We start from the raw sequence: 27,913 nt of genomic DNA, 5'->3' as shown, positions 1-27,913 counted from the left end.
GGACCTTAATCAAGAGTCTGGGAAATGGGAGAGAAAATATTGATGGGAAGCGATGCTGGCTTTAGTGGGGTGGCGTGGAGTTGGTAGCAGAGGCAGCACAGCGGCTCTCTCTCCTGCTTAATCAGCACCAAAACAAGAGGAAAGGTTTCCACAAGCCTATATACCACCCCGGTACGGGCCGTACTTCGGTTTTGATAACTCTTTGCCAAATCTCCTCTGCGGCCTTGGCTACGATTTAGTATTTCTCAGTTGGCCCCCGAGACCGCATCAATGAAATTCCGCCTGTTTGCGCGGTCGGTGACATCCTGCTGGCGCTCTCTGAGAGACACACAGGCAGGTATCGCAGGGGCAGGGCCCGGAAGCGCTCTTCATCGTCTAAACTGGTCATACTTGAACCTAAGGAGGATTTATTAATTTTATTACTTTTAACGGCACGGTGTGTTACTTTCCGGGCAGAAAATGGCGAGGACCCCACAGGCTGAAGCGGCCGCGGCCGGGCGGTCGCTGCACAGCCCCTTCCGCTGCCGCGCCGCGCGGACCCGCCTCCTCAGGGCGGCCCGGCCCCGCCCGGCCCCTCATGTCGGCGCAGGCGGGGAAGCGCCGCGGCACCGGCGCCACCGCTTCCCACCCCTTTCCTGCCTCTTCCCCCACCCGCCGGCTGCGCTCGGGCCTGTGATCGCCACGCCAAGGCCGCCGCGCGGTGAGGGGAGCGGGCGGCGGCGGGGCCGGGGTGGCCGGGGGTGCCCAGCGCCGCGGGAGCGCCCCGGGAGCAGCGAGCGGGGGCTGCGCCGCCGGGCTCTGCTGCGGGCGGGGTGGTGCCGGGGCAGCCCGTAGGCTCTGTGGGGGTTCCCCGGTGCAGATCCCAGGTGTCGGTGTTCCCGCATTAGCTCGGCTGGGCAGGAACTGGGTTTGAGCCTCCTCTCTCTCTCCCGCTGACTGAACAGGGAGCCTGCATCGACTGGGATCAGCCGCTGGAAGCTCCGGGTAGGTGGGATGAGCCCAGGCCTCCGTGCCATCCCAGCGTGCTGAACAGCGAGGAGTTAACACTGCGCTGACTCGGAGGTAAGAACACTGTGAAATCAGCACACCGCTACGGCTCCTGTGCATTTGCTGCCCTTCAGAGCATCTCAGTCCTTCCCCGTAACATGTAGCTTCTTGGTTTGTCCCTGGGTTATGGCATGCATGCAGGTGAGGCTTAAAAGAATTAAGAACTTGACCTAAACAGTTAAATACAAGGCTGACATTAAAACTGGTAGTGTTGGCTTTTAAAAGGAAACAGACAAGTGTGTAAATGTTGAGCCTCTGGTAAGAACTAGGACATAATGTTAGAATTACTTTTTTACATGCATTTCTTTGAAACAGATTCAATACTGGTGGAACAAAAGTGAGAAATAACTTGGATGTAGAAATACATTAACCAAGTTTGTCCTACAGTTGCTTGACCATAATGTCATTAAATCCTCCTTGTGAAAAGAGGTATTTTCCTTTACCTGGGGGGTGCACTGGCAGCATCTCAGTGCTGTAACTATGACTGCAGGAGGAGAATGGGGAATTAAAAAGTATATTGAAAGAGCCACTGTCAAATGAGTCTGTGTGAAACAGGTGCCAGTTGATCACACATCCCAGTTGTTTACAGGAGACTGTTTGGCAGGGCATAGAGATGGAGATGACTGTCAGCAACCACAACAGTAGAAGCTGAGCATTTTTATCCAAAGGTGGATCATCTTCCCCAGCTACCACAGTCCTTTTATGTGGTGTAGTCCCAGACTGCCAGTGCTGATTGTGGAGGACAGCACAGCTCTGGTCTAGATGGCTTGCTTTGAAGGGGACCTCCAGTCTTGTGTCTCAGGCAGTGGCTGAAATGAAGGCCCTTACTTAAGCAGGGACTGAAGTCTGTGACTATAAGATATGGTGTGTTGCATTCTGGCTTGAGATCTGGCTCTAGTTAAATGATCATTGCTTATCTTCAGCCCTTGTGGTGTTGAGGGCATGGGAGCTGCTCTGAAGTGGCTGGTGGTGTGGGCTTGGTGGAGCTGCCTCATGCTGACTGCCTTGAGTGCTCACTGAAATGCAGGAGTTAATATCCACATGGTGGAAGAGCTTTGTGGATGAGATCTGTGGCCTATATCCAATGTAACTGTCCTTTGCTGTGCTGTTTCAGCACTTTTTAAAAACCAAATGGACAAATTTTGGGTCAGAATGTTGCAGTCTCCACACTGTGCAGGTACCATACTTCAGAATGTTAAAATTGCCAAATTTGCCAAAGTCACCTGAACAGTAAATAGGAATTAGATTTTGGACAGGTTTGAAAGCTGTCTTAGGGTATAGCTGTGCTCTCAAAAAAAAATTGTCCTTAATATGTCTGGGCCCTTACTTCTCAGTCTCAGGAGATAGGTTTGTCAGATATGTGTCGTTTCCAAGGCAGTTTGTAGAAAGCTGAAATAAGATATGTGACCCAGAACATCAGTTCCAATCACTACTATAAAAGTACACACAGGGTCTATTTTGGTCATCCTGTCTTTGGTGGCAGTCACCTGCCAGGTTCAGGAAGCACCAGTTCCCAATGTGCATAAGAAAGAAACAAGGTGCCCAGGGGCAGCTTGTTCTTAATCGTGGTGCTTAGTTATTACCAACTTAACAATGAAAACATCCTTGTTAATGGCTGAAGGACTTAACAGCATAAATTACATTTTTTCTTACAATTCTATCGAACTGTGTAACTGCATGTTTTAATTAAATGGTGCAGTAATTCAGATCTTTGGGTGTTGGTTTCTTCAGTTAGCTGAAATACTTATTTCTTAAGGGTTTTCAATTAACATAGAAACAGTGCAGCATAAATGCCCATTTCTAACAATTCAGTGATCTATCTTCTTTTCAAAAAAACCCACTGAACAGATAGATACAAGTTGATCAGCTTGGAGCTCTTAATATAGAATGAAGTTGCTCTTTCAGTAAATCTTAACTGTGGCGAACACAATAAGTAAGTCATGCATTACCTCAGTGTGGAAATAATTGTGTTTGTATTTTGAATGCATTTATTGAAGATTTGCAGGTTTTTGTCTTCTGGCTGGTGTGTATTTTCCTTACCCAGGTGCTGTGATGTTCCACAGGCTTCTTAATGTTCAAAGTTATTCCTGTGTAGCATCACTTTTTTATTTTTCAGTTCCTTTAATGAAGAATTGAGTGGGGCAGGGAGGGTGTGCCAGCTGTGAAATTGCATTGGACATAACCAGCTCATTTCTTTTTGTAACCCTTCTAGTGTAAACAAATCACATTGAATCATGGCAGCAGACTCTATGGAAATTGATGATGCTTTGTATAGGTAAGATTGTCTGATTTTTAAGCATTGATTCTGACTTTTCAGAATCACTTACATTTACACTGTAGTAATGTTACAATTTCATTCATCCCTCAGCCTTTGCTGTGCTTCTTGGTCCTCATCATCAATATCTCTGTTACCCTTCAGACCTCAGGCTGCTGGATTTGAGGGGGTTTTGTAGTTTAAAAAAAAATTATTTTGGTTTAGTTTTGTTTTAATTTGTTAGCTGGGAATGTCTTGAGATCACTTGGCATGGTAATTGTTCAGAAAGTCTCTACTGGGACAAATGGTATCCCTGTAAAAGCATGGTGGGATGAAAAGCTTCTCTGTATATCAAAAAATAAATAATAATTTAAAAAATGCTTGTATGCAGAACAAATAAGGCTTCTTTTTAATTCAGTGCAATACTTCTGGTGTTGTGTCACTTTACTTTTTGGCAGTAGCCTCATGAAAGTTGTTCTTTTCCTTGATGAAAAAGGTGATGTTTAGAATGGTATAAGTTTAATTGTAAAGTTGGCTGTTAGAACTCTCCCAGATTTCAGGATCTGACTACAAAAGCTGTGTCACCCTCTGTTTTGAGGCTTTCTGATACCAAATTCTTTTGCATGCTTGTGTCTTCAGTAGTTAATTCTAAAAACTTTGCTTATCCTGAAGAAGTTTTGCAGTGATTTAAAATTATGACTTTATCTTCTCTAAAACCTGGCACTGACAAAGTCTGATTAAATGCATTTCACTGTCTGCATTATGAGTGCAAATCTTATGTTTGACTGATAAACATTTCAATTTTTAAAAGTTTTTTAATGACTGGGAATTCTAGACTTGCTTTGATATGCTTTTGACTTTGTATCTTGTTTTGATCTGAATTTGTCTTTGCTGTAGTCGCCAGAGGTATGTTCTTGGAGACACAGCAATGCAGAAGATGGCTCAGTCCCATGTGTTCCTGAGTGGTATAGGTGGCCTTGGGGTGGAGATTGGTAAGTTAGGTAACATTTATTTAAAAAGACACAAGTGAGTGTAAACATACTGTCCCAGAATACTTGTAAACCTTAAATTTAAATATAATAAGCATGTCTGAACTGTCTGAGTGAATTTATGTGTGCATGATGCATATTGCTAACATTGCAGATGCAGGAAAGATCCAGGACTTAAGTTCTCATTTTACTAGACCAACATTTCAAATTTTACTTGAAAATTTGCTTCCATGAGCCAGATTGCTTTACCCAAATCTTGTGTTCTGGGTGAAGGTTTAGGGGAGGTAATCCAAGTTACTCCTTCAGGCATCAGTATCAATGAATGTATTATAGGAATAGCTATAGCCCAAATATTTCCCATTTATGAAATGGGAGGATGTGTTGGAGAACAGGACTATTTGGTGAATATGCATTAACTGCCCTGGTACAAGAGACTCCTTAGCAATTTCCCTTACTCCTAATGAGCAAGACTTGTTTTGGCTGTTTTGTGCCTGGGGTATTACTCTTTCAGTTGTCTCTAGTGGTTCTCTGCACCAGATGCCAGAACAGAGTCATGGGGTTTTGCAGTTTATTTTCATTACTATCTCTGTAATCACAACTGTGGGATGGACAGCTGACAAATGACCAATGCAGAGAGTCTTTTTAACCTTGCTTATGTTACTTTGCTTTGCAAGTAACCTGCAATAATCTCTCTCTCTGTTTTTGCTTTGTTCTTGTTTTTTCAGCCAAAAACATCATTCTGGCTGGGGTAAAGGTATGTAAAACAGTTCTGTTGTTGGGTATTCTTGGGTAAGCATGAGAAAAAGGCAAAACACTACTAGCTAATTAATCTAAAATTTCTGAATCTGTTTCTTAGTAGAAGGGTTGCAAAATATTTGAGAACCTAGGGGTGAAAATTATTTTTGTCATCCATTAGAATCCTTTTGTGTAGACATTAGTTGGGTGTTTTAATCCAACAACTGCTTTTTTTTCCTGCTGGGATTAATTTTATTAGCAAGAAGCCATTTAAAATTATTTCCCATAGGAAAAAAAAAACCCAAATGAGTTGTCCATTAATTTTCAGATCACAATTGCCCCTGTATCACAGTCTGGCAAAAATCATCCTTGATATTTAAATGCTGTCTGTTATCACTGCAAACTGGGAGGAAAATGCTGAATGAAGTGCATATTGCAGATGTGTTTTGCTCTCTCAAACAGTAAGAGTTTTCTTGGGAAAGAGGTTGGAAGAGCTTGTTCTTGTATGTGCTACAACTAAATCTGCAGTGTTAGTCCTCCAACATTTTATGGGGCTTAGTCCATCCTTTTGGGTGCTGTGACCTTGTATATTTCTTCCAGCAAATGCTTTTTGACAAATTTTCTTAGGCTCTTACAGTTCATGACACCAAACACTGCACAAAATGGGATTTGGGGATCAACTTCTTCATCCATGAAGAGGATGTTACCAGTCAAAGGAACAGGTTAGTGAAGTCTTTGGAGTGAGAGAGGACTGAACCTGACAGCCTCATCAGCATCAAAAATAGCAGTTTGCTGTGCAAGAGCTGGTAGTACATATCAAATACATGTTAAACCCTTTCTCTGGAGTTGCTAGCTGTGAGTACAGTACCCTGGGACTGAGGTTCTGAGTCACAAGTGTTGCTGCTTGTTATGCAAATTAAATAGTGGGGGCCAGCATACATTTCTTCCTTGGGCTTTCTCAGGCACCTGTACAATACTAGATAACAGCCATGACAGCAGACAATCCTGTGGGATATTGGACACAGCAGTTTTCCTCAGACCTGCTGGGAATTGAAGTGTTAATAAATGAGTTATTGGTTGTTGCCAGGAGACATTGTGAGGGTCTCTTATACAGCATGTGTAGTATGAAATTGTCTATTGAGAATAGAATTTTGTAGATACGTAAAAAATTGAAAATTGCTTTTCTTTCAGGGCTGAGGCCACACTTCCTCGTATTGCAGAACTCAATCCATATGTCCATGTAGCAGCATCAACTGTGCCACTGGATGAAACCACAGATCTGTCTTTCCTAAAGCACTACCAGGTATGTCACTCTTAAAGTAGTTGTATGTGTATTCATGTATTTTATTCGGAGCATGCAACTTGGATTTTTTATGTAAGTAAATAGAATTAAGAGCTTTGAAGTATATTTTGAGACAGTGAAAATAAAACAGTGGGTCTTGTATTTAGACTGGTGAAGTGTTGTGCTTGTTTTTTTTTTCCAAGACTGAAACAGTGGGTTTGTGTTCCCACCACTTTGTTAGTAGACTTACTATAGAATTTGCTATGACAATAAATAGTTAAGTGGGGTCGCTGTATTCAAAAAGAAATTTTTTTTTCTTTGAAGGTGAAACTGACTTTTCTTTGCAGCTTGCAGAGATGTTTTATATATATTCTGTGTGCTGTATTCCAGGTGGCAGAAGCTCAGGCTATATATTTAGATCATTCATCTATATATGTGATGAAATATAAGTGCCTCTATGGTGGAGTGAGTGCACTTGCAGTTGTTCAGTCAGCTGTCTCTTGCCTGTGTGCATGGCTCAGTCTGAGTGGGGAGCCTTTACTGTGTGGCTGACATACAAGCACACCAAGTTTCTGGATGTCCCAGCTACAGCAGGCCATGTGCAACTGAATGGCTTGCAGTGCATGTGCCTTGGAACCCAGTACTGTCCTAGGCATTAAAGGAATGTGTGTAGAAATTCTGTGTCTGCATTTATGGCCACAAATACTGGAAGCCTCTGCAGACTTCTTGGTGTGCACTGATGAGTATTATTTTGTTTGTTTGCTAGCTTTAATCCTAAAATTCAAAATCTACATTTTTGCTGAGATGTTAAATATTCTAATTGGGTTTTGAGCTCCACAGCTGCAGTTAAAAAAAACCCAAACAAACAAAAACCTGAGAATTAGCTGTTCCTGTTCCTACTCATTTTGTTTCCAGAGATGGTAACCAATCTGCTTTAATGAGAACTTCCTCAAGACTGCTTTCTCTTAAGTGTGGAGGATAGAAGTCAGGACACTTAAGTAACTTACCCTAGATAATAAGTTTTCCCATGGCCTGAAGATAATGATTACTTTCAGTGTCTTAGAAGTATTTCTGTTCTTGTTCACAGTGTGTCATATTGACTGAAGTAAGTCTATTGCTGCAGAAGAAGATTAATGACTTCTGTCATGCTCAGCAGCCACCTATTAAGGTAATAGAAAAAATGCAATACATTAATAATCTGTACAGTGGGCATTCTGGACCTCCAGGGTGTTCTTTCCAAAAATGGAGAAAGCTGGTTATGAGGTATATAATTCAATGCAGATGGCATGTTGATGGAGCAGCAGGAGTTCTGGGAATACACTGCTGCTACTGGTATTATATGGATACCAGCACAGGTAACCACAGCTGGGTCCTTAATTAAAAAGCAGTCATGTTAAATAAATAGTTTTCACTGTTAACTCAGAATGGTTCTGGAGGAAGGTGCTAAGACTGAAGGACATGCTGAGGCTGAATGCAAGAGAAGTAGAAATGGCAGCATTTCACTGTATAGTGATGTTACTCCTGTATTGCGAATGGGCTCAGAAGTGCTCCTGCAGGTTCAAGGTCTGTCGTCGGTGCTGTGCTGTGTAGCGTGGCCTGAGTACACAACAGGTTTCCACTGTAGACTCAAACCTGCTGGCCTTCAACAGGCTCCAGTGTGAGGCATCATTTGGCTTGTGCTGTTCTAGGGATACTCATGATTTTTACTTTTTCTTGTAGTTCATCAGTGCAGATGTGTATGGAATATGTTCACGTTTGTTTTGTGACTTTGGTGATGAATTTGAAGTGCTGGATACAACAGGAGAGGAACCAAAGGAGATCTTCATTTCAAATATAACACAAGTAAGGGATAAAGGTCATTGTATTGCTTTAAGTGTGTTTAAAAGGACTCATTTTTGTCCCTTTGAGAGTGCCAGAGTGCTTCGCTTAAACAGCCTGCTAAGCAATTTAAAATTGGTGCTATAGGAGAAGCAAAGTTACTTTGGTTACTTTGTTCTTACCCTTGCCTCCTGGTTGTTACTTACTATGTAACACATAATAATGGCTTTTTTGATTGGAGCGTGAGAGGAAGAAATGAGCCGATGTAGAAAGAAGAGGATGTAATTTTGGTGTGGTAATAGGGTAAGTTTTCCAAGGAAGCATGAAAATAGACACGAAAAGAGTCCTTTTTATAAGAAACTGCAGCACTTACAGGCAGGCTACTGGAATAATCAAGGGAATTAAGAGCATATTTTGAAAAGAAATGTAAAGATTTGTTTGAACCTACCAAAGCAGAGGCAATGAGAGGGGATATTATTGCTAGTACTTGCAGTGTAGAATGTAAGGATGTCCATTTAATCTTGTATTATTGTTTTATAAAGGGAAATTACTATAGGTCCTTTTTTCAGTTCTGGAAGTCCAGACAGTAAGCTCACTCATCCAGCAGCAAGTCTTTTGTCCTATCTCCAGTCTAGATATAATAATAACCAATCTAGGAGGGGTTGTACAGCAAGTTGTTTTTGATCTGGATTAAAGCTTATAATATGATGATTTGGGTAGCCTGTTCCTTGGTGCTTTTAAAAGGGAATGGATGACTTGATTGTTCTCATTAATTACATAAGGAGTACATAGCTGAGTTTCATGGCTTCTGCTGATTATCTGCCAAGTGAAGGAATGAATATATATTGTATATATGCCTTGTGTTTAATAATATGATACTTGAATTTACTTGTATCTTCTTTCACTCTGAAGTGTAAAACTGATGAGAATTAAAACTCAGTGCCATCAAGTGCCTGTTCTTGTCCCATAGACAGGGTCGAGGTGGCACTGTGTCCCTTAATCAGAGCAGAATTTTCTCCAGTCAACTCCTTTACCATTGTTCATTGTCCACAGAGAATGTGGTGCACTGTAATTAAGTTCTGTGCTGCTTAACTGAAATCTTTCCTGTACTGGGATCTCAGGAAGGGATGAGAGGAGACTTTACAGGCCAGGCTTGCTTGCAAATCCACCAGGCTGCAGCCTCAGGTGCAGCACAAGGTCTTGAGGAGCTGTGTTCAGACTGTAATGAGGTCTCTGTATGCGTGGCAGGTTGGCATCACATCCCATAACAGGATGAGGTATTGCCTGAGATTCCTGCAAATGTAAGCTTGTCTGTGACCTGCTGAAGATGTGTCTCTCCCATATGCTGTCCAGCTTTTTAAGGTTCCAAGACTTTAATGAATGAGTTTGGATGTCTTTTCTAAGGATATCAGACAGAAAGAAAGCATGGAGTAATAAGGACCTTTTACAAGACTTGATTTTTTTCAATGCCTCTGCAAATGTCTTTGAACATGGGGACTATTTTTAGTTTGGAAAAAGGGGATAAATCTGCTACTAGTTTAGAACATAACAATGGATTTGACTGCTGAGAACTAGCAAATGCAGTTTGCTAACATATCGAGAACTCGAAACAGTGAAAATGAGAAAGTTTGTGTTGTAGGACTGAAAAAGTTGTCATAGGTAACTCTCTTGCTGTGACAGAAATGAGCTGTTAAAAGTATTAGAGACTGGAGTTTCAGCAGAATAAAAGCTATGTGCCTGCAATACAACGTGACCCCCTTTGCATGAGAGACTTTCCTACTTGCTGATTGCCATTTTTTATTTCAGTCAAATCCTGGTATTGTCACTTGCCTTGAAAGTCATCCACACAGGCTTGAAACAGGACAGTTCTTAACCTTTCGGGAAGTTAATGGGATGTCGTGCTTGAATGGATCCACACACCAAATAACAGGTAAACTGCTGCTGACTCATTTGCAAGGTACTTATTTTCTGGCCTGATTTAGCCACTGCAGTGTTAGTTACCATTGTCAGAGGAGTGCTGGGTTGTGCAGATTTCCAGTAAGCTTGCACACAAAAATTGCTTTTTGGTGCAAAGGTCTTCTTGGTGTTGTTTTGATGGCATTTAGTAAAATCTACCTGAACTCATCTTTCTGCTTAAGGAGCCAATGGAATTGCTGAGCTCAAACTGTGGAATCTAGTTGGCAGCCTCTGAACTGGCTGTCATTCGTCTGCTGATGAAACTGGTTTGGTATTTGGAGGGTCCCATAATGCCTGTGCTTCTGTCATAGTTTTGGATGCCACTTGGTGTGTCACTGTTTGCCTTGTAGCTTTTTGGGGTGACAGTTTGGGTGTACAGGGATCCATTGAAAACATTTTAAGAATGAAATTATTTTAATGATTTGCATCTACCCTGCTTTGTTCTACTTTATGCATGTCTCAAGGCATTCTACTTGGTTCCTTTTGGATGCTGGGGAATTTTCTAGTTCCTAGATCTGTATGTCTGTTTGTTTGGAGCAAAAGAGAAAGCAAGTGGGTGGGGGTTGGTTGTTTGTTTTTAACTGTTCTGTGGTCTGAGACAAAAAATAGTACTCTTGAAACATGTACTTGAATCTGTTTCTTGTGGGCCCTTACATTTTGCTAGAACTGATGCTGCAGTCAGTTCATTCCTCCTATTCATGGCTTGGCTTTTGTTTTTAGTTTTCTATTAATTAACAACTTTTCTGTCTTTTTGCCTTGCCTGAATGATGCTTCTCATGTATGAGGGGGAAGATGTAACAAAATGCTCCAGCTGCCTTTTTTGATTACCTGTAGTTCTCATTGCAGGGCTAAAATTGTACTCAGAGCAGTTAATACTGGACACTGCTGTGCACATTCTAAAGAAAATTAAACATGATTTAATTTTTGTTAAAGAGCTGTGGTCATCAAAATTCTTGTTAAATGTGCTGCCACTTAAAAAAGCTCATTTCATAACAGATCATGTGAAACTAATACTTTGTCCCTCTGCCAGTTTCTGGGTTAATCCTGTTAGAAGGATCAGCTGTGCTTATGCTTCCAAAACAAGGTTGCCCGCTGCAAAATTGCAGCACTAAAAAAAAGGACTTGCAAGTCCTTGCTTCATTGTATACAGAACTGTAGCATCCAATGGCACTTTGAATTATCTGTCATTTTTTATTCTCTTCTCTTTTCAGTGGTGTCTCCTTACTCCTTCAGCATTGGTGATACATCAAAGATGGAGCCTTACCTGCATGGAGGCATAGCTGTGCAAGTGAAGACATCCAAGATGTGTTACTTTGTAAGTGTGTGCTTGCCAGAGCTGGGTTCTCAGGCGATAATGCTCTGAGCACTGGAAGCAGAGTTCAGCATGTACATGTTTCCTAGAATTATAGAATGTCCTTTGTTTGGAAGGGACCCACAAGGATCATGGATTCCAGCTCCTGGCTCTGCACAGGACAGCCCCAAACATCACACCCATTTAAAGATGATTCTTGTCACTAGGATGTGAAACATTTCTCTGACCATTCAGAACTTGCAGTAGATAATTATTTTTAGCATCAGTGTGGTATGAATAATGAAAAGAGCAATGGCAGTGCTAGTCAGAAAGGATATTTATTTCTTAATCTCTATAGGAAGAGTATTTTGTCAGGTAGCAGTGGCTGTTGTGCTCTTAAGTAGTGTGTTTGTCATGAATTCTGTTTTTCCAGGAACGGCTGGAGAAGCAGATAACAAATCCATTATGCCTTGTTGCAGATTTTAGCAAGCCTGAGGTAATTAGCAAGTGGGGATTTGGGCACAAGTGCTCTAATAGTAAAAATACATGAATTGTAATCTGTAACTTCATGTTTAGCATAACATAATTTCTACTTTTTGCCCTTAATGCTGGGCTTTGTTATTCATGTTTGGCAAAATGCAATGCATTATAATATCTAGTTAAAAGAAGATTGCCGCACTTTCCAGTTTCAGCTCTAAATTCTTTTGGGGACTCTTCAGTTGGACTTAGTTGAAGAGGGTGCTGAATATGTATAAAGGGCACTTTACACATATTCAGTTGCATTACTGAGCAACACTTTCTAAAAAATATTAATAAAATGTATTTCAAATTCACTTTTTAATGTTATTTTAAAACTTTTTTTGAGTGTTGTACTTAAGAGACAAGTAATGAAATGGTAACAGAAGAGTTCAGATAGTTGTTTCTGTTTACTTCATTTCTTTCTAGTTTGTAACTGATCAACAGCTGTTTTTGTCTTAACAGGCACCTTTGCAGATCCATGTTGCCATGCTTGCCTTGAACCACTTCCAGGAGAACTTTGGTCGTGGACCAAACATTGGGTAAAGCAGCAGTTCTGTGTTTGCCAAGCTTTGTGTGGCTGTGCAGCATGGTACCTTCCCTGTCTGGTACCTGATAGACCACGTAGAAAAATGGAAAGATGAAAAATGCTATCTGATGAATATCTGGGTGTGTAACAAGGCTTTCCCAGTATAGCAATGACACTTTCTGGTCCCAGGTAGAGACAAGATACTTGTGGAGGAAGGCCTTCTCTGTTCTAGTTTTTTCACATTGTGGCACTGATATGGAAAAGTTGTTTCAGTGATCCTGAATTATCTTTTAGTTCATGGATTTAAAAAATCTGAATGATTTGGGTTTAATTTTCAGAGTTTTTCATTTGGCTGTAGTTCTTGATGCATGTAATTTTGAGTTAAATGAGACAAAATTACTTAAAAAGTAGAAGTCTTAAGACTGTGCTTCCACATGGACTTTTCCACTGATATGCCTGTTCCTGAGCTAACCCTACCACTTAGAAGTACATCTTGTGTGCTCACTGTTAAGGATAATGTGAGATTCCAGACTTCCTACTGTAGCCGTTGTTTTTTTCTTTCATTGATTGTGTTTCTAGAAGAACTCTGGAATGTTTAAGTCATCATTATTGTTTCTACCCTGGTGTCTAGATGCCTTCAAGATGCTGAGGAAATGCTGAAAATAGCCATGTCTATAAGTGAAACACTGGAAAACAAAGTGAGTAAGGAATCATTGTCATTATGACTCACTTTTTAATGTGCTTATATACTTGCCTAAAAGTCATGCTTTATTTGTTGGTCCTTGTTCTGCCTTTGAGTCCATCTTTAGGTAGATCAGCTGGCTGTCTGAAGGCCATGTGAGGAAACAGAATGGGATTTCAGCATGGGTTCAACTGAATGTTGACCTGACATGAAGGCTGAGCCTGTGATGATGTGACAAATGCATGTGACAAATACAGGGTATATGGCAGATCTGTCTTGCCTGGAAACTTTTTTGCTAGTCAGAGTGAAATAATCTGTCTTTTACTGAAGAAGAATGGTCTGTGAAACTGTCAAACATTGACTTGTTCACTGAGGGAGTAAACCTGTTCCTGTGTCTTACTTTTCAGCCTCAGGTGAATGGAGATGTGGTGAAATGGTTGTCTAGAACTGCTCAGGGATTTCTACCTCCTTTGGCCGCAGCAGTGGGTGGTGTTGCTAGCCAGGAAGTCCTGAAAGCAGTAACAGGAAAATTTTCTCCCTTGCAGCAGTGGGTAAGGCTGTCTTGGTTTATGGATGGTTATTTTGACATCCTATGAATGGATAGTTTTGTGTGAATGCTGTATGATCAGAGTAACCTGAACAACTTCTATAACGTGGAACTAAAAAAAAATACTTGAGACTATATTTACAAAAATTACTCACTTTTTGTATACAATAAAATTACATCCAGTTTTAGTAAAAATTTTTGTATTTGGGGTTCAGATAGCACATTGTTTTTCCACACTAGCAAAAATAGCATTGGCTTGTCACCGCATGAATGCAAAGGTGTGATATAGTGCAGATACCAGCTTAAGCTACTGTACATAAGAGCAGGGCTTTCAGACTCTCAGAATAAATGTCAGACTACAGTTGGGTTAAAAAATGTCAGAATCTTCAGTTACCTATGCAAGGGCAGCATGACTGTCAGAAGTCAAAAACTTGCAGCAAACCTGTTTGAGTGAATGCTTTTTCCCCTCTGTGTCCAAGTGCTTTTTCCTATCCACTAAAATTATGAAGTGAATTGTAGGGTACCAGATGCTGTGTAGTTTTCCAGTGACAGTAAAAACTTAGTGCTTCCAAATTTCTAGACTCTGTTGTTCATACAAAGTAGTTAGTTTTTAAATTAAAGTAACCTGTTCACAGGTTTTTATTGGATTTTTTTCTTTTTTTTTTTTTTTCAGCTATATATAGATGTTTTAGACATTGTAACACCTCTAGAGAAGGTGGGCTCTGAGGAGTTTCTCCCACGGTAAATATAACTACAAATTGCTGGTTTATGTATTGTTCACATCTGGGTCTCAAGCAGGCACAGATGTCTTTTAAAGTTAATTCGGTGCTGTTTGCTGGAGGGACAGATTTGGGGTTAAGAATGTGTGTCCTATTTCAGCATGAATAGGAATTATAGACTCTGTCTGACTTTCTTAGTTAATGTCAAAGTGTAGTTTGGCATCAGTGGTACTACCATGATAAACAGCAGCTTGAGGTCTCCTGTTTTTGTCTCTTGTGCCTGCATAGGGGAGATAGATATGATGCCTTGAGGGCTTGTATCGGAGACTCTCTGTGCCAGAAGCTCCATGATTTGAATGTTTTCTTGGTGAGTATGACTGACACACTATTTGCAAGTGCTTTGTTGGTACTGCTAATGCCCACTGTCCTCAAAATACATGAGGGCAGCTCTGTGATATACCACTGCAGAATAAATGGTCTGGAATTGCAGTGGGACTTGTCTTTGTGGTTTCCATTTACATTTCTGATTCTAAAAATGTACTGTTCTTTAGGTTGGCTGTGGAGCCATAGGATGTGAAATGCTGAAAAACTTTGCACTTCTTGGAGTTGGTACTGGGCAAGACAAAGGATTGGTAAGTCACCTGTTAACCTTACTTCTCATTAGAAGTAGTGTGACAGGGAAGAATGAAATAATTAGACTAGTAAAATTGTTAAAAGCCTAAGTCTTATTTCAGGTTGATCTCTGTGCAGAGGATACAGTGGCCTTGGCATAGAAGGATGTGCAATTAGAAGCGGAAAACACTTGGAGCAATCTTGCTGTATTTTGATTTTAAATCAAAATTTAGTCAGTCAGTATAAGCAGAGCTTTGGTCAGAGTGGATGCCTATAGCAGTGTGTTGTTTTGACAATTGTTTATAGAAGTTTCATCAAGATCATTGCTTAGTGTTACACTTAAATTGTAACTTCAGCTGTTGCTTTTGCCCCTTCTGACTTAGGTTACAATTACAGATCCAGATTTGATAGAGAAATCCAACTTGAACAGGCAGTTTCTTTTTCGACCTCATCACATACAGGTAGGCTTTTTCAGACAGTAAATTTTCTGGACTATTGTGTTGCCCTGTCCTGTGTCCCTACAGAGAGCTGAACTTGTGAGTGTCTGTACTTCTGTCTGGAAAAGACTTAGAGGCTGTAATGAAATCTAGAGGTTTTTTTTAAACAGTGCCTAGAACTCCAATGGCATCCAAGTATGGATGTATCACCAAGTACTACTCATCACTAGTATCATTTAAGTAAAATTGGTTGTCTAGTATTAATTTGTACTGGTGTTTTTGATTAATGAAATCTCTCGAATTTGACAGTTGAATGAGTACTGAATTGCATAAGAGCATGCCATGGGTTGCTATGTCAGAAATGCTCTACTGTGCCATTGAAATTTGGGGAAAATAAAACAACAAAAATAGACCCTGCTGGCAGAAGTCTTCTTCATAGAGCTCAGTAGTGCTGCTGCTGATGGAACTTGACCAAAGTTGGTGTCTTCTTACTTAATTCAGTTTTCACTAAGCTGGTAAATAGTTTTGAAAAAGCCCAACATGTACATTCAGTAAATGGGTAACACAGAAGCTGTTAATTCCTTAGAAGCAGAGAGAACATCCCCGTACTTGCAAACACAGCACAAAATAAAAAAGGTGGCTTAGATCATGACAGCAATGCGGAAAAAGGTTTCCCCTGCCCAAAACCCAACAGTTGAATTTTCTGCCTCCTGTTTATGTATAGCAAATCTGGGAACAGATTGCACTTTGGATGGATGGAAAGTGAGCCATGCAAGCTTTTAGAAGCCACAGGCTTGAGTGCTGATCCCTAGATAACTGTGGTATGGCTAGAAGTGTTGGGTAGGTCAAGAACTCTATTTCAGTTTAGCTGCTGAAACTGGTTTTATGTGGAATGCCTTGCAGTAATGTGATTATTCACAGGTTCTTGATGTCTGTGCTGCATAGACACAGTCAGAGTTACTAATGTGTTTATCCTCAGACAGTCATTAGCTGCTCCCTTCTTTTGAAGAAATTCTTATGAGTGGCAGCATCTGGCATCAGTTTCAGTTATTTGATAAACCATTGAAGCACTTCCACCATGTGGTCTCTGAATAAAACTAAATAAATAAAACAAAATAAAACAAACAAAAAATAAAACTAGATTAATGAGATATTTATCAGTGAGGGAAGTATATGATTAAAAAATGTTGTTTATTGTATGTTTTGCATACTAACATTTCTGTCAGTGAATTTTGTCTGATCAGTAAATGAAGTTGCTATTTCTGTGTCTCTGATGTTCTCTACATATTGCTGATATCTGTATTTATGCTTTCAGAAACCTAAGAGCTACACTGCAGCAGAAGCAACTCTGAACATCAATCCTCACATAAAGATTGAGTCAGATATTAATAAAGTTTGTCCAGCCACTGAGAATACTTACACTGATGAATTCTACACCAAGCAAGATGTGATTGTGACTGCTTTGGACAATGTTGAAGCCAGGAGATACATTGATAGGTAGGGTGTGGAAGGGAAGCAAGAGCAATTGTTAACTTCTGATGAGGGTGAGAATACTCTGTCAGTTTTAAGGTTGAATTATTAAAGCATAAAAATATGCATTTACATTTAAAAGTAGAGATATTGACACAAATAATTTCTAATGCTCATAATCCACACATGCTGAGTTGTATGGTATACTGATCTAACCTGAATAGTTCTTATTTAATCTATTTTTTTCCTGAGTTTGGTGTAAGCTTTCCACTCTTCTGAAAGTGCCTAGTGACAACTCTGGTTGCACTCCAGTAATGTGTGCAAGGCAAGAATGTAGAGATTGTTCTGTACTCTGATAGTCTGTGTCTTTCCATGTCAGTCGTTGTGTAGCAAACCTGCGTCCTCTTATAGACTCTGGAACTATGGGAACAAAAGGACACACAGAAGTTATTGTGCCCCATCTGACAGAGTCCTACAATAGTCATGTAAGTCTTTCAAGACCATTGCTCACCTTCTCTAGCTTGTCCCATGATGCCCTCTGATTCTTTAAGCATTTTTATGTGTCATTCTAAAATAAGTAGCCTATTTGAGCTGCTGAAGAACAGTACCATTAGGAAATAATTACTTCCTTTGTTTCTGAAGAAAACTCACAGGAAATAAAATTTGAGCAGTTCTTTACAAGCATACATCTGTTTGATTAGGAAAGGGGAAAATGAACCTTCAGGCTCTATTGCTGATAGACACTACCTGTAGTATCAGTCTGTTTTAAGTTCTTGTGGAGAAATTTGCTGGTTGAGAATACTATGAAATAGTGCCATGTGGACACAGAGACAGGATTTTGAGCATCCTAGTCGTCTTGTTAGGGCCTTGACTGACAGGACATGTTTCATGTTGAAAGTACAGCTGAAAGCCAGCTGTGCATCTTGGAAAACCTGGTTGGCAATTTCACCTGTTGTTTATGTTTCAAAGTTCAGTTTTGCTTTCCAGTGTTGAGTTTAGACTGTTCTTCATAAAGAATTGACAATACTAGCTAGTGTTCATAAAACAGATTTCTAAGCAGAAAAAGCCACTTTGTATTTTATAACAGCAGAGATTTTAATTTATGTAGTGTACAAGTTCTTGGTGCTATTATTTGTAATTAACCTGGATAAGCCTGCATTGACATGCAACCCTCTTTAATTACAGCGGGATCCACCAGAGGAAGAAATACCTTTTTGCACCTTGAAGTCTTTTCCAGCTGCTATTGAGCATACGATACAGTGGGCAAGAGATAAGGTAATGGATTCACCTTTCTGGCATTCAGCACAGCTCTGTGTGTGTGGAAAGGTGGGCATCTGATATTCTTCTTGCATAATGGCATATTTGTTCTTTTTATTTTACAGTTTGAAAGTTCATTTTCTCACAAGCCTTCATTGTTTAACAAGTTCTGGCAAACCTATCCATCGGCAGAAGAAGTTTTACAGGTAAGGGAATGTTGCCAGGGTAAAATAAAGGGTTTAAACTACTGCTTTATGGATTTTGTTTCTATTTAAGGCCAGTGAAATTAGTATTAGTTTCTGACCTTTTTCAGAAAACCTGAAGACTTACTTGGCCAAGTCATTAGTTGATCATATGAACAGTATTTCTGGTGTGCCACATAATTAAAAGTTTCTCCAGCTCATGGATGCTGTACATGACGTACAAGTACCAGAAAGACTGAGACATTGCTTGTGTGTGATTAGTGTGTGTCACACTGATGTGTAACTAGCTGGGAAAAATGAAATTAAGACTGAGTTTGAAGTGAGTTCAAGTAGTAATAAATTAGATTGAAATAGTTTACTGTCTTTTTCTTGTGAGTCTGTAATGGCCTGTGGTCCAAAGGGCTGGTGGAAGTAAATGGGGAAAAAACTCCAATGGAGAGGAGCACATAAAGGATAATATTTCATTAAGTGAACCTGTTTCCTCTTGCCTATGGATTGCTAAAAGCATATTTACTGTTTTACTGCATTAGAAGGAATCCTGTCTTTTAACATTTTCATGTTTCTTTATCTAGAGAATAAAATCAGGAGAGAGCTTGGAAGGCTGTTTTCATGTTATTAAAACTCTCAGTAGAAGACCCCGAAGTTGGACTCAATGTGTAGAACTAGCACGAGTAAAATTTGAAAAGTATTTTAGCCATAAGGTAGGTAAGACCTATAAATGAGGTAGCAGTAGACTGATGAGGATTTTAGAAAACCTGGTGGTTCTAATAACGAGGTGTCCAAGTCTTTGCACTGACTTCCATCTCTTCATAAATAACAAACTATATTTGAAACCTAAAAATGCTGCATCCCTTTCAACTATAGCACTTCTAGGTCTGGTTTATTAACTCACTCTTAGTACTCTGTTCAGTAGTCTCCATGCAGTTTTCTTGGCATTTTTCCATTTTTTTTCCAAAGTATCAGGATTATTAGATGTCTTTTATTAGGCAGTGGGGTTTTGTTTCCCATACTAAACTCCTGTTATTTAACTCACCTTCGTAACCCTGATTTTCACAAAGATTTTTCTGAAATAAGAGCCAGTCATTCTGACAGTCTGGTCCACATTTTTGCTTAAAGTATGTGTGTAATTTTGTAGGAAAGATGGGATTGGGATTTTGTGAATTAATATAACATTCCTGTGCATACGGAATCCCTGGTGGTAGCTGTCACATTGAGAAAACATTGTATTCCAAGTTGAATCCATATGCAAGAATCCTAAAGTGACAATAAAATGGGGGAGAATGCTTTGCTTCTTGGATTAAATGCCTTGCTTGAGCTTTCTATAGATGAGGTGACATTATCATCTCTGTTCTGTGAATGAAATGGGCAAGCACTCTGTCTAGTAGCACTTGTCTTTCAGCTGTCCATCTTGACAAAGGTGTTTGATGGTTTTCTGAACTCTTTAAATTGCTTCAGCTAGTCAGGCTTGATTTAGTGTAGTCATGTCAATCTATGTGACAAATTACTAAAGCCTCTCTGGATTTTCCTCTAGGCTCTTCAGCTCCTTCATTCATTTCCCCTTGATACACGATTAAAAGATGGAAGTAAGTACAAATGTCTCTTTATGCCTGTTGAAAATTCATGGCATATGTCATGTTGTTGCTGCTCCTGGTTCCTTAGGATTTCATCTGAAGTCTGTTTTCCTACCAGGTTTGTTTTGGCAATCACCAAAGAGGCCTCCTTTTCCAGTGAAGTTTGAATTTAATGATCCTTTGTAAGTATGATACTGTCCCAGATGCATTGTATAGCATCCTATAAAATCCACCTTACAGCAGGAAGTGTAAGGCAGTGGCTTTATAGCCCTGGAAGTTGGACTGGAATTAATAGCTGTTAGTGCACAGTCTTATCCTGTGGCAGATTTGGTGAGCTCCCAAATACTTTAACTGCAGGTAATTTAACATTCAATGATATGGGATTGGAGGGTGCTGTTCTGACAACATCTAATGTGAAATGGCTTAGAACAACCCATTTCATGTTTTATATGGCTGCAGAATTACCGAGTTGCTGCTGTCACATCTCTCTGCCCCCACTGTCCACGTTATAAAATTCAGGCTGTGCCAAATGACCTAGTGAAGGGACTGCTTTTCTTGTTCATTACATTTTGGGTCTGATCTAGATAGCTTGGGTAGTACAGATAATTTTAAAAATGGATGTGGTTGATGGATTAAAAAGCTTTTATCTGATGTATATCTACAATTGCTTTGAGAAACTGGATCACTGTTTTTAGTTTGAGTGAAAACTGACATGATGCTAAATATCAAAGTAATTCTGATAAAGGTTTTTATTATATTGATGGCATATGAGCATTTGTGTTTGCTTGACTGCAAAAGTTAAGGAGTCATGGTTGTCATTAAATAACTCTCCACTCATCAAAATTTGCTTAGTTTTGGGGACAAGTTCTGAGTCAAAATGTGCTATTTTGTACTGTGTACGCTGAAGGATGGAAATTCTGTTTCTCAGTATGTTTGCTTAAGATCTTGAACATGATTGCAAACCTTTGGGCAACTGAAGTAGAAAAACAACCAACCAAGAATAATGATTTTTTTCTTCAGGCACTATGGTTTCATCATGAGCACAGCGAAGCTCTTTGCCACAGTGTACTGTGTTCCTTTCACAGAAAAGGTAATGCAGACCGTAACAGTGTTCCCTTAACTTACCTTGGTGTTCAGTTTTGGCCTATGTCCAGCTGCCATTTCTTTTCAAGAGCTGATTAAAGTGATTCTTACAGTAAACTATCCTTCAGCACTGTATGTTTGGCATTATTTTCTTTATTTAAGTCCTGAACCTGGTGAAAAAATGAGTTGTGTATTGGATATTTTCAGTAAGCACTGAACTTGGGAATTATTATTTTGATAGAATATAACTACCGAATTGAAAGAAAATCTCTTTAAGGCTTTTTGAAAAATTAAGTATTTTATGTATGCTGTGGAGATTTTATTTTTTACTGCTTACAGCCTCTGTATTGCTTATCCTTTTTTTTTTTTTCTTGTTTGTTTTTTATTTGACTGTAAGTCAGGTTTGCACTTCTGTTCAGTTTTCAAGTGCTAGGTACTTCACACTGCTCTGGCTTGCTGTAGCAAATGAATTGTCACTTGGTGTTTTAATGATGATGTTTCGCTGAAACATCACTGAGTATCTGTGAGACTTCTTTGGTCTAGTATTCATTGAAATCCTATTGTATTTACAGCCGTTTTGTGGAGGCCTTTTTGAGTTGGTGTAAATTTAAATTGTTTTTCTTCAAAACCATTACAGGACTTGTCAGAGGAAACCATTTTGGGGATTATTTCATCTGTGAAGGTACCAGAGTTTAGACCTTCAAACAAAGTAAGTGTGATATTTAATTTAAAGAAAAAAATAAGATATTCCATAAGCAGTGTCCCACATCTTCAACTAATGTACTGATGCTAATGAGAAATAAACACAAATTATAGTGTGTTTTGGGGAAATAAGTGTGTTAAGGTTAGAGGGAGTCCCTGAAGAACACCTAGTTAAATCCTCTTGCTTAAACAGGGGCAGCTAGAGCAAGTCATCAGGGACTGTGACCCACAGAGTTATGAATATCTCTGAGAATAGAGACTCCAGAGCCTCCCTCTGTGCCAGTGTTCAACCACCCTCACAATTGTTATGGGATGCTTTTGTTTGTTTCTTTTTCTTTGAAGTATGTTTTTATGTTTCTTAGGGAATTTTATGTGCTTCAGTTTGTGCCCTTGTGCTGTCACTGGGCACACTGCTCTTTGTACTTCTCCCCGATAAAATACTTGTACACATTGATAAGATCCCACTGACCCTTGTCTTCTCCACACTGAACCATCACAGCTCTCTCAGCTTCTCCTCTCGTATGAGAGATGCTCCTGTCCTTTAATGTCCTTAGAAGCTCTTGGCTGGACTTGAGAGCCATGTCTTTCTTGAGCTGGGGAGGAAAGTCTGCAAGGAAGACAGGAAATTCAATCCACTTGACACCTGCATTGTATGAAGTTAGTGTATTTTATTATTCAAGCACTGCACACACTTGCAGGTTGTACAGACTGATGAAACTGCAAGAAAACCAGATCATATTCCTGTGAGCAGTGAGGATGAAAGAAATGCTATTTTCCAGCTGGAGAAGTCTATACTATCCAATGAAGCTCTGGAAAGTGAGTAGTGCAAACCAGCGTCATAGTTTAGTAATATCCTGCATTTACATTTGCCACTAGTGACATTCAGGTCTTTGGATGAAGCAGTTCTGGAATTCTGCAAGAAGTAGAGCTGATACCTAAAGCTTTCTGAAATGCCATGCAGATACCTGTCCTGTTGCTTGACATTACCCTATGGTTCTGTGTTTCTGAGATTTGTCGAAGTTTTAGGGCTTTCTGTTACACTTGCTTGTAATTACAGCACTGATGACAGTGAGCAGGCAGCAGCGGGGAATTGAACTCTTAAGGAAGGGAAGGGTGTTGGCTAGATCCCAGATGGACTGCAAGTGATTCAGGCATGAGAAGGCTGCAGTCACTACTTAGAGTTCTCAATCTGAAATGATCCTAAATTGTAAAGACTGTTAAGGGTCTTCCTCAGCTTCTTCTGGATTTAAACTGAGGATGCTCACATCCCATTTTTTGCCTGGCCACACGAAGAGGTCACTAGGCAACAACTACATGCAAGTTTTTTTAGGCCATGAATCCAGGAGAAAGATTAACTTATCGCTAACTCATCCCATGGAGTATCAACCCAAAACTGATTCCAATGCTACTGAATCCATATTTTGAATTTTTTGCAGATAAACTAAGCTTTGAAAGGGAATTCTCTCAGGCTGGAGCTTTAGTGAGGTGGAGTGTATGAGAAACATCGATAGGAATGTTCAAAATCTATTCTTGGTGGTGCAAGGAAAATAAAATTACAGAGTTCTGTTGATGTTTATTTCATTATTCACTTTTAGCAAGTGCTATTGAGAGGGGCATTTCTTAGCATAGGAAAACAAGTAAGGCACCAAGGTCCAGGATGTGAAATGTTTAATTTGTTAAGGTTCTAGTTCCTTTAAATTGTGTTTTGGACATCTTCAATTTGCTAATAATAATTTTTGCTCTTTTATATTTTCTTTTTTATGAGCAGCTGACTTGCAAATGAAGCCCATCTCCTTTGAGAAAGATGATGATAGTAATGGGCACATAGATTTTGTAACAGCAGCGTCAAACCTGCGAGCCAAGATGTACAACATCGAACCAGCAGATCGGTTCAAAACAAAGCGCATTGCTGGAAAGATTATTCCTGCCATTGCAACAGCTACTGCTGCAGTATCAGGGCTGGTGAGATTAGTTTTTAAAATGCATATTTCTTTCTCTTACTGCTTCTTGCCTTAAACTGCTGTTGTCTGGGTATTGATTACTGCTACCCTGACAGAGGTTCATTTAAAGAAATGGATTTATTTCTTATGTGCCAATAGCAAAGGTCATGCTTGATTCTGGATGTAGTTGTTGAGGAATGCAGGTAGTGCAGGTAGCTCAGTGTGGAGCTGCAGTGCCAGCTGAAGATTGAGCTCTGTGTGGGAGCCTCAGGCAAGAGGTCGTGAACTGATGCTTATCCTCTGCAAACAAAGGGCAGGGGACCTGTGGCCCAGCCCGGTGACCAAACGCTCAGAAACTCAGCAGGATCCAAGGACTGAGGTGGAAGACCCTGAACTCTCGAGCACAGAGACTGTAAGAGTTCAAAAGCCCAGATAGTCCTTTGCTGAGAGCCCCTTCTCCAAGGCACCAGCTTGAGTTGTTATTCTGTTGCTACACCATGATAAAATTACTTAAAGAAACCAGAAGTCTGAGGCTCTGCTAAGGAAAACCCAGGGTCCAGCCAGCGAAGAAACCTTGTATGGCTGTGAGAGTGGGATGAGTAGTGAGGCAGTGGTTGAGAAGCTGCCCACTGTGAAGGGGATTCAGTCCCAGCAGTGAGAGTCTTTGGTGGTGTGAGTGTGGCTGCTGGAGTGGCTCCTGAATGGTCAATAAGGGAAGTTTCCTTACCATAGTAAGTCTTTGGTACTTTTATTTTTTATTGCAGCACAGAAAGATGGGTTGGAATTCTGCATTTTGGTTTGTTTTTGGCCATTAGTACTAACTTCCATCAGAATGCCGCTGCCAAGAGTGGAAAGGATCTGTTCTGTAGTAGTTCACGTTCACACATCTCAACATAACCTCATGCTTTGTGGAGATTGCATGAACCAAACAGTTTTGGAAGTGTGCTACATTAAGAACAGTTTTGAATGTTTTAAGTATTTCACTTGGCTGCAACAGAATTTATTTATGTGACATAGTGGGTTGCATTTCCATGTTATTTACTCTGCTGATTGAACAAAAGCTGATCTCATTAACAACTTCCTTGGTAGTTGCTGGTCTCTTAACTACATTAGAGTTGATAATAGCACTAAAACCTAAAAAATAAATTCTAATTTACTGCAGGTTGCACTGGAACTCATCAAAGTTGTGGGTGGCTACCCAGCTGATGCATACAAGAACTGTTTTCTGAACCTAGCCATTCCCATAATGGTCTTTACAGAAACTGCTGAAGTAAGAAGAACAGAAATCAGGTAGGAAGGACAATGGCAGACGGGGAAGGACAATATTTGGAAACCTACTAATTGATGCTTAGAACTTGATGAACCATTCCAACAAGTGTAAAGTTTGAATAGTTACTAAATCCAGATATCCACATTAAGGCCTTATGTGCTCACATAGCAGAGCTATGATGGAACCACAGCTCATGGCCGTACTCCAGTTAAGCATTCTAGATATTCAAGGGTATTTTTTGTTGTTTAAACTTGGAAGATGATAAATTGCTTCATGCTTGCTATCAAACTCTGCTATCCACTTACTGTGTACTGCTAGAAATGTAAGTGATCCTTGTAATAGGATAAAATAATAATATATTATATTATATGTAATAATAAAGGGTGTCCCATAATGCATTGCCCAAGAATTTCCTGATTGGGAAATGCAGTCCATATTCATCTATCCTAATTCTAAAAAATAGTGGGTTTAAAGGCTTAGTTTGGTTTCCAGTGGAAGCTGTTAATTGTGAGACTTTAAAAATCTAGAGAAGGTAGATGTGTGGCATTGTTCTTTGGAAACATCCTAGACACCCTTTTGCATCTTGTTCAACAAGAGTTATTTTTTTAGTAGGTCTGGAAACTCAGTAGCTTCATTGTCAGGTACCATGTCTACTTAGGGGTCTTATTGTGTCCTGTGCTTAGCAAAGTCAGAGGGCTGGAGAAATGGCAGCACAGAGGGAAGAGGCTTTTGCTCAAGATTAGACAGCACATCAACAGGAAGACATGGCAGTTCTCCAATACACTTTAAAAAGGAATGACTAAGTTCACATTCTAAAGTAACAACCTTTCACTTTTTAAAACAGAAATGGGATATCATTTACCATCTGGGACAGGTGGACAATTTATGGAAAAGAGGATTTTACTCTGTTGGACTTCATAAATGCTGTCAGAGTAAGTTATCTACTGTCCTGGGTTAATACAAGACAAGAGGAAAGGAGTTTCTTGTTTTGGGTTGTTGAATTGTATTTTGTTTTTTATTTCCATCAAGTTACTGCTCAAACCAGAATAATTTTAGTAATAACTAACGTATAATAATAATAAAAATTATAATAACTAATGTATAATAATTTTAGTAGTAACTAATGCTTTAGTAATAACTAATGGGAATATCTCTAAGTAAAGGCATCCAAGCTTGTTTTCAAATTCCTTGTTAATTCAGTTGAATCAAATGTATCCTAAAACTTTCTATCAGCATCCATGCATTAGCAGGTTTACTGGTTTGGATCCTATGGATTTGAATAATTAGCTGTAGTATTTGCAGCAGTAGTATCTGCTGGTTTGGGCAGCTGTTCTAGTCTTTTAACAAGTTTTAATTTGTGAATTCCAGGAGAAATATGGAATTGAACCAACTATGGTTGTACAAGGAGTCAAAATGCTCTATGTTCCTGTGATGCCAGGCCATATCAAAAGATTAAAGTTGACGTAAGTATAACTGGAAAATGGATTTAGGAGTGCAAGTGCACACACAAATTATGTTCATTGCTTGTATGAAAAGGACATATGTCTGACAGCAGTATTTTCTCTCAGAGTGGTTTCTAGCCATTAATACTTTGGAAAGAAAAAACACGTTGGAAAAAAAAAAAGATAATTTATTACTTTTTGTAAAACAAAACAAAAAAAAAAAAAAAAGAGAAGGTGAATTAACTTCTGTGATGAGGAAAGGAGACTTGCAAAATACTGCTTTAACTGTTGAATACCAGAATGAGAAAGCTGAAGAAGTCTGGCAGTAATTCTTTGGGGGGAAAGAATGTACCATGGTTCAAGCAGAACAAGACTACTAGGACCTTTTGAAACCGGCTTAAAACTAATGCTGATATTTAGCAATTTAGCTCTGAAGGAATAATGTATTGCTTGCAGTTTAAGATTTCTGGAAGTCTGTTCAATTATAGTAATTGCTTGAGATTCTACATCACTTTAGCCCTTTTAAGAATGATGACATTCACAAAGGCTTTGCTATGCTGCTTACAGAGAGGAAATTGAGGTATTTCACCCTGGCAGTTTGGCAGGATGTGAAGGCAGGGCATTAGTTTTGACTGAAGGCCTTTGCAAAATAACAGCCAGATCTCACCCAGTTTAGTTCTGCCTTACACCTGTGGATTGAGCTACTTTAGCTCAAAATCTGTTCCTTACAGCTCCTGTGAAGTGTGTGGTAGTGTTCACAGGCTTTGCTGAAGCAAGTAGATGCACTGATCAGTACTGCTTTGAAGGCCTACCAGTAGGTATAAGGGAGAGATTATGAGTAAGCTACTTCAGAGTCCTAGGGAGAGAAGAGCTGCTAAGCTGTAGAGTTGCTACGATGAGAATTTACAGCCTATCTCTAAAAATGTTGCTTATATGTTTTCTCTTACAGCTGTATAAATATTTTTGAATGAGTGGGGTATGTAATGAAGTCAAAGCCATGGTATGATGCTGCCTTCTTGTGAATATCAGGATTTTTTACTACTATGACACTTTAATGGGCTGTGTCTGTCAGGAAAATGGAATACTGTTTGCTGAAGCTCAGGTGGAGGAACAGCTTTTGTGTGTAATTCAGAGGTGGTTTATTCTGTTTTATTTTGGTCTATAGTATGCTGGGCTAGTACATATTGCTGACAGTGAAATTCTTCTGAGTCTGGCCCTGAATTCCCACTGTCAATCCTCTTGGACATTTATGAACTGCTCTTAATTTCTTTATAGGATGCAAAAGCTTGTGAAACCATCAGCTGATAAGAAGTATGTGGATTTGACAGTATCATTTGCTCCAGAGACTGATGGAGAGGAAGACTTGCCTGGGCCACCAGTGAGATACTACTTTGTTCAGGAAGACAATTGATGGTAGAGACACAAAAGTCACTCATGGACCATTTGTTCTGAAAGGAGTGTGCTAATTTTCAGCTATTAAAGATGGTACTATATATTTCTTTTTGGTGAAGCCTTAATTAAATTGTGAAAATCAGTGGCTTTGCACTGAAGACAAACTGGA

The 27,913-nt window shown here is 39.7% G+C and overlaps 1 protein-coding gene across 1 annotated transcript; it reads left to right on the top strand.

The window, feature by feature from the left end:
• Positions 1 to 549: 549 nt before the first annotated feature.
• On the top strand, positions 550 to 27,913 carry UBA6 (ubiquitin like modifier activating enzyme 6). Its single transcript, XM_012573452.5, has 34 exons — positions 550 to 700; positions 945 to 1,062; positions 3,260 to 3,322; positions 4,199 to 4,293; positions 5,016 to 5,044; positions 5,653 to 5,747; positions 6,217 to 6,328; positions 7,395 to 7,475; positions 8,027 to 8,149; positions 9,932 to 10,055; positions 11,293 to 11,396; positions 11,806 to 11,868; positions 12,354 to 12,430; positions 13,049 to 13,115; positions 13,507 to 13,650; positions 14,320 to 14,387; positions 14,654 to 14,732; positions 14,917 to 14,997; positions 15,361 to 15,438; positions 16,730 to 16,911; positions 17,264 to 17,369; positions 18,070 to 18,159; positions 18,267 to 18,347; positions 18,917 to 19,045; positions 19,876 to 19,927; positions 20,034 to 20,097; positions 20,936 to 21,005; positions 21,636 to 21,707; positions 22,399 to 22,516; positions 23,469 to 23,662; positions 24,803 to 24,930; positions 25,755 to 25,842; positions 26,279 to 26,373; positions 27,628 to 27,913. The coding sequence occupies exons 3-34, from the start codon at positions 3,282 to 3,284 to the stop codon at positions 27,761 to 27,763; spliced, it is 3,066 nt and encodes a 1,021-aa protein (XP_012428906.5). The 5' UTR covers positions 550 to 700; positions 945 to 1,062; positions 3,260 to 3,281; the 3' UTR covers positions 27,764 to 27,913.

The sequence above is a fragment of the Taeniopygia guttata genome, chromosome 4 (genome assembly GCF_048771995.1).
Source record: "Taeniopygia guttata chromosome 4, bTaeGut7.mat, whole genome shotgun sequence".
In the NCBI taxonomy this organism is placed as follows: Eukaryota; Metazoa; Chordata; class Aves; order Passeriformes; family Estrildidae; genus Taeniopygia; species Taeniopygia guttata.
Note: the sequence above shows the minus strand (reverse complement) of the source record. Positions and strands in the feature narration are given on the sequence as shown.

Coding starts and splice junctions, on each gene's coding strand:
- UBA6 (XM_012573452.5), top strand. CDS start 3,282: ATGGCAGCAGACTCTATGGAAATTGATGATGCTTTGTATAG. Junction 14,998..15,360: donor CTGGGCAAGACAAAGGATTG/GTAAGTCACCTG, acceptor CTTCTGACTTAG/GTTACAATTACAGATCCAGA. Junction 17,370..18,069: donor CAGAGTCCTACAATAGTCAT/GTAAGTCTTTCA, acceptor CTTTAATTACAG/CGGGATCCACCAGAGGAAGA.